Here is a 6,506-nt window from a genome sequence, read left to right on the forward strand (position 1 = left end):
CTCATCAATACAAAACTAACAGAGGAACTGAAATGAGAAACAGTAACGCAGTCACGTTAGGGGCGGGGCAGGATCTGTCTTATAAACCTTACACGTCGAAACTGTTGCCCGTCACTCAGAGTTTCTCCTCTGCTCATATCACCAACACGATGTCTCCAGATTTACTGAACGTGGCTTTGCTGTTATCGCTGGGTAAGCGTCTTTAAATCGTAACTCACAGGGAACATTTATTAGCTCACAGTAGAAACTGGGGGTGGCTGCATGATAGTTTGTAAACAAGATCTTGCTGTGTTTATTGTGTCATACTGAGAAAATGTTTTGCAACCAGAAGATTTTTCTCTGTATACTATGATTTCTTATTGTGTTCCTCAGGTGTGTGCCTCGCTGTGGGCGCTGCTGTCAGGGAGGACACCCTGGAAGTCGTGGTCTCTACGGGGGGAGATTCTATCCTTCCGTGCACCGCCAATCACAAGCCCGGTGTCCAGTACCTTGCAGTGAGATGGTACAAGGTAAAAACAAACAAACAAACCAAAAAAAAAAAAAAAAAAAATCGCGCTTATTTTAATTTTCATGCTGCACATTCAGGAAGGAAATGCATGCCAAACTCTCATTGGCTGATGAGATAATACTACTATCGCTTTCGCTTCTTCCTTCAAAGTCTAATTATTTCTAGTAAAAAGGCTGTAACTGTGAAAACACAAAGTAAAGCATTGCAAGGTTGGTGCAGTAATAGCCGTTACAGCAATGTGAGTCTAATTAGGAATGGTAAAGTATTAAAGGGATTAGTAATGGTAAAGGTTGTTTTGGAAGAGCACGCAGTATTTCACTTTGTCTTTTCTGTTATATTGTCAGGAAGATAATCACTGGTCATAAGACACTACTCAGCCTTTGTGTATAAAGGTCAAAATGCCAAACTGGTGTGGTTATTATTTTATTACTTGTTTTTATGAACTGACTAAATATTTAGTCTGCCTAAAACTACAAAGTTGAATAAGAATTGTGGACCGTGCGGTAGCTGTGGCAAACATAATACTAACAGAAGTACTATTTATAGTTGTGGCACAAGTTTGTATTAACAGAAGTGGTTTTAGCACTGACATCAAACATGCTCATTTTTGGTTTCTAGTCTCAGATCCTGTTAGCTCATTAGTCAGGCACATGACTTTAACACTGGACTGATGCTTTCACAGGTTGCAGAGAACCCGTCGTCTCCTGTCAACGGCCTTTTAACCAGAGACCTGCCAAACGGTACCACGAGATGGTACTCCAGCGTGAAGAAAGAGGTGGTACTGGTGGAAGATTCCCACAGTATCCTCGTGCCCAATGCAACTTGCAGCGACACTGGCCTGTACAGGTGTCACCTGGCAGCACCTGTAGGAGAGCAGAATCAGGATGGCTATGTTCGCCTCCAGTTGACAGGTATGATTTTGGCCCGGGTGTCTCTGGGTTCATTATGTATTCATGCATATTCAACAAGCAGACATCCCAAACTTTCCCAAGCTCCCTGAGGCATCCATGACCTCAATTTGAATCAGGGGGAACATCCAAACTCAACTCAGCTGTTAGATTTTTGAGCATCAGCTTTAGCAAACAATGGCTCTTTGGCCCAAGGTATAGAGTGTGGGAATCATCTGCCAAGCACATGATTTTTAAAACAGGAGCATTAGATTTCCACCAAAAGCTGCTTTACATGAGGTTTATTTGGAAAGCCTGATCATGCTGATGTTCTGCAATAAGTCTGAGCAGACTCATTAGGATACCAGGCAAGAGAGGATGTTTCTTCACATTTCTGCATCTCACTTTGTCTCATGTGAAAGTTTGAAAAATGTACAAAATCCAGCCACACAGGAGTTTCCTTCTGGTAATTGTATGCAGAATAGCCAAACTAAGATCACAACCTGAGATAGCACAGCGTGATGCAGTGCAAGTGAGTTCAAACTTGAGTAACTTTTAATTTGTTTTCATTTCCAGATTGTCCTGCTGGTCCCACAGAAATGCTGGATACAGATGATTACCTCATTATTTTTGCCTCAGTAGTGATAATGATAGCACTTCTGCTATCCTTCATAAGCTATGTAAGTAATATTTAAGTGGATTTTCCATAAAAGGATTTCTATTATTATTAACTTATTTGGATTTACTTAATGATCGTTTTGTTGTACTGCCAAAAGTTGTAATTATCATCTTCAAACATACTAAAAAAAACACTTTACAGATATGCTCTTCATTCCTAATCTAAATGTATTTCTCATGTCCCTAACACAGGTTTGTTTAACGAAGAGCATCAGAGAAAGAAACAAACAACAACAGCAGCAACAATCAACAAAAAAACAAATTTTACTGAACGCAAAGCCCAAACCCCTGGAACCGAAAGACTTGAAGTTGATTTACACTTTGGGTCCAAAACCATCTACAAAGAGCATCCTCTGTGTTTAAAGATGAAGACGAATGTTAGGCAGAAGAGTGGAATGTAACTCTAAAGGGAAAAATGACAAATGTGGGATCTTCACAGATGTCACTTCACTGGAGAAACTGGTGTCCTGACTCAATAGACAGAGCTGGTCTTGGAATCAGTAGTAGGTGGTCAGACTTGAGCTCCAAAGAGAGCAAGACAGTAAGACAGTGAGTCTGGCACTGACCAAATATTCACATTTATTTGTTTTAATAGGTGATGTCGCGTTAACTGCGCCCCATAGATTTGTAGGTCAAACGCTCATATGAGACATAGTAAAAGTCTGTAAGCAGACAGACACACAAACACTGTGTTGTTGACTCAGGAAAGCCACAGATGGAGCCAAGAAGTTTTACAGTTGTTAATTTTGTATAGCTGTATTGTGCAAGATGTGTCTGAGTGTTAGGAGTAAAAAAGCACTGATAGTCTGCTGTGTACGAGTATGAACACACTGGCGGATGTCATACCATAGTAAGAGGGTCTGTGATTTAATGTTTACACAGCGAATGTAATTTCAGTCTTACAGGGTTAGTGTATCCAGATAAAGGGTGACTGAAAACTACCTGCTTGAAATGAGCCATTACAGAATCCAGCTTTAACTGCACTGTTTCTGGAATCTGTTTTTTATGTTCTCGTATTTTCTTCTTTTTTATTCAGTAGAATTCTGTTCAGTCTATTCACGTATATTGTATATTTTATTTTCAAAAAGAAATGTTTAGAATATTATTCTTAGAAAGCACCCATTTATAGATGACCTAACAAAAAAAGAAGAAAAAAAAACTTAGACCTTTATCACATGAAACAAAAGTGGCCTTTTAAAACAAGAAGTGAAACATGATGATGTGTAGGAACACCCACGATGTTTGCATTTTGTGTGACATTTGTTTTGGGGAAAGTCCTGAGAGCGGGTCAGTGGAGTCTGGGTTTATTTTAAATGGTGCACTTCTCTTTTTTTATGTCTGCATTTAGACCTTCAGCTATTACTCTTAACAAGTTTAGCTACAGACAAAAAATAAATAAGATAAATATAAGACATTTAGATGGCAGGAGGTATCATTCATAAGCTATTATGTTTTTGTTTTTGTTCTACAGCAAGTGTATTTCCAACTCTGATATCATAGAGAAACAATAACACTGATATTCTGCATTCACTGTAACTGTTACTATCTCACTTAACTTAAGGTGCATTGCTAATGGTTGTGTGTTTTGCTTCTCATAATTCTATTTTGTTGCAGTATTAATAACACTATATACACACAGCTGTAATACCAATGATTGCATGAATGTTATCTGTGGATTAAATAAATACATTTTTGAGCATGGAACTGTCTGTTTGGTTTGTTTGTTAACTATGATCAGCAAAAAAAAAAAATCATAGTTTTATTGGCAGTAACCACTTCAGGCATTAAAGACTGCAGCAGAATATTATAACACGACTTCCTTTATTGAGTGATTTTTAGCATCAAATCATAAATATTTTATCATGTCAACTGCAAATTACTCAGACGCTTCAACCTCCCCTGGATGAACTCTTGGCATTCCGCACTGCTTATAAAAATCTCGTGTGTATTTGGCTCCCAAAAGGTCATTAAGTATTTGAAATATCAGTGGTTAGATCCACAGTTCCTCAGTCCCTGTGTGAAAGTGTCATTGGGCAAAATACTTAACTCCAAACTGCCCCCACCCCCACTGATACTTCTGACATAACAGCTGTGAAACAACTTGAACTTCAGTGTGGCCTAATTAACCTACTCATTACAAGTCTGGTTGGATCAGTTTAAATGAGTTTACTAAGAAATTAAACAGCTGAAAAGCATGGCGCTGCACAACGGTAAGATTTTGGATTTGAACCACCTGCTTTGGCCTGTCCCAGGTATACCTGCCACTTACACACTGTCAGCTGGAATAGGTTTAACTCCTGAAAAGGGAGTTAAAGTTCTGGAGAAGCTGTTTCCCTAAGCTTCCACGGGTTTCTTAAAATTTGTTTTTAAATTTTTCGAAATTCAAATGGCTAATAGGATTTTCAAATGGCTTTGCAAGACAAACAAAAATTATAGGGTCTGTATTGACTTTTAGAATATTTTTCCAGTTACCTGCTGCAGTAAGGCAGTCAAATGCACATGCAGTGGAGTATAAAATGTTGCTGGACTACCAGATGGTCATTTATAAATGTCTGTGACTCACAAGAGACACACAAACAAATGAATCTCCAAAATTGATGCCTCAGGCTTCAAGACATCTCCAGAGTTACAGAACAGGTCAAACTCCACTCTGCAACTCTGGATCTTACATTTCCCATGATGCAACTCAACTGAATCGTTTTCGTGGGCTGAGCGCTCCTTTAGCAACTGGCAACTACCTGGAAAAGACGTGTACCTGATGGGAAGACAGAGGCAGTGGTACCTGGGGATTTGTTTATGTTGAAAAATTAACATTAACAGGAAGCAGAACCTGTTCCTCGGCCTTAAATAACCTCGACCTTTAGCCAACGGTCTCCCACCCCACTTCGCGCTTTACCACATTTGAATGCGGAGGGTTTTTTTTTTCCCCCAAATCAACACAAAGCAATAACAATCAGACTACGGTCTTTCGATGCATACTATGATTTGGTGTCAAATTCAATGCTAATTTGTGCATGGGGGCGTATAGAGCTGTTAAACTAAAGGGAAGTATGGAAGATAGGTTGAAATATGTGTAGCTGTTCTTCCTCTTTAAGAAAATTGATGTTCATGAAAATATTCCAAACGTCTTTACAACAGGCTTCTGGAAGACTATTGTAAATATAGACTACACTGCTCGTATTACAAAACAAGCTTTTTCCGTGGTGTAGTTCCACTGCACTGCACCTCCATTAATTATAAATAGAGCCGAAGGGGCTGTGCTGTTATCTGTATCTCACGTTCATAGATCTTTAATAATCTTTCTATAATACCGCAGATTTATTAAAAATCCAGGGTTTCCACCAACACTGTCATCCGGTTGTCGTGGCCGAGTGGTTAAGGCGATGGACTAGAAATCCATTGGGTCTCCCCGCGCAGGTTCGAATCCTGCCGACAACGCAAGACTTTTGTCTGGAAATTACTTTTTCTTTTTCTTTTCTTTAAACAATTTGCAGGTTTCACATTTTTTCTCGAGCTTTCTAAAGCTTGTAGCTACTTTGCTGTTGGTATATAGGCATTTAACTTAACAACACTGTGCTAATGCTAAGCGCAACGACAATATAACTAACAGTACATCCTTTCTCATTTTCAAATAAAAGTCTTAATGAAAAGAAGCTGATTCTAATAGAATTGCGCCCCCGTATGTCAAATATAATAATTAGCAGTAAGATATCAGTGTTCTCCAACCTGAAAAAAACCCCATACAGAAATAGACAATAAATGAAACCGCTGTGCTTTTTTTCTTCTTCTATTTAAAGCATCTGTTCCTTTATTTGTGGATTCTTTAAAGTGTTTCATTATTTAAAGTATTTTTTGTATGTTTTTGGTCCAAAATAGCACTTGTAGTAAGTTTGTCCATCCACTTTATTCTATTTTGTAGTTCAATGATTGTCTTTAAAAAGTTATTTTAATTAGCTGAGTCTGAATTCTTCTTCCTCTTATCGCTGCTCCTTTTTGGGATTGCCATAGTGGATCATCTTCTTACATCTCCTCCTACACCTAACATCCTCTTCTGTCATGTCCACTTTCACTACATCCATGAACCTACTCTGTGGTCTTCCTCTTTTCCTCCTGCCTGGCAGCTCATCTTTAACATCCTTTGTCCAATCCACATCCCTCCTCTGCACAAGTACAAACCCTCTCAGCCTTGCCTCTATAACTTTGTCACCAAACTGCTCAGCTGGAGGTGTCCTCTGCTGTACTCATTTCTAATCCTGTCCATTCTGATTGCTCCCAGTAAAAATCTTAATACCTTCAACTCTGCCACTTTCAGTTCAGCATCCTGTTTTTTTTTTTTTTTTCAGTGCTGCTGTCTCAAAACCATACATCATAACAGGTCTTGGTACTATCTTGTAAACCTTCCCTTTCACTATTGCTGCTGTCCTTCTGTCACA

At 38.9% G+C, this 6,506-nt stretch overlaps 1 protein-coding gene and 1 non-coding gene across 2 annotated transcripts; both read left to right on the forward strand.

The window, feature by feature from the left end:
- The first annotated feature begins 60 nt into the window (after nt 1-60).
- cd83 (CD83 molecule) lies at nt 61-3,777 on the forward strand. The gene is made up of 5 exons (XM_030750308.1): nt 61-192; nt 373-509; nt 1,191-1,419; nt 1,972-2,075; nt 2,266-3,777. The coding sequence occupies exons 1-5, from the start codon at nt 150-152 to the stop codon at nt 2,434-2,436; spliced, it is 684 nt and encodes a 227-aa protein (XP_030606168.1). The 5' UTR covers nt 61-149; the 3' UTR covers nt 2,437-3,777.
- Nucleotides 3,778-5,430: 1,653 nt separating this feature from the next.
- Nucleotides 5,431-5,511, forward strand: trnas-aga (transfer RNA serine (anticodon AGA)). Its single transcript has one exon. It is a non-coding gene; the product is annotated as a tRNA-Ser (tRNA).
- The last annotated feature ends 995 nt before the right edge of the window (nt 5,512-6,506 follow it).

Source organism: Archocentrus centrarchus, chromosome 16 (genome assembly GCF_007364275.1).
Source record: "Archocentrus centrarchus isolate MPI-CPG fArcCen1 chromosome 16, fArcCen1, whole genome shotgun sequence".
NCBI lineage: Eukaryota > Metazoa > Chordata > Actinopteri > Cichliformes > Cichlidae > Archocentrus > Archocentrus centrarchus.

Coding starts and splice junctions, on each gene's coding strand:
- cd83 (XM_030750308.1), top strand. CDS start 150: ATGTCTCCAGATTTACTGAACGTGGCTTTGCTGTTATCGCTGG. Junction 510..1,190: donor TTGCAGTGAGATGGTACAAG/GTAAAAACAAAC, acceptor ATGCTTTCACAG/GTTGCAGAGAACCCGTCGTC. Junction 1,420..1,971: donor TGTTCGCCTCCAGTTGACAG/GTATGATTTTGG, acceptor TTTCATTTCCAG/ATTGTCCTGCTGGTCCCACA.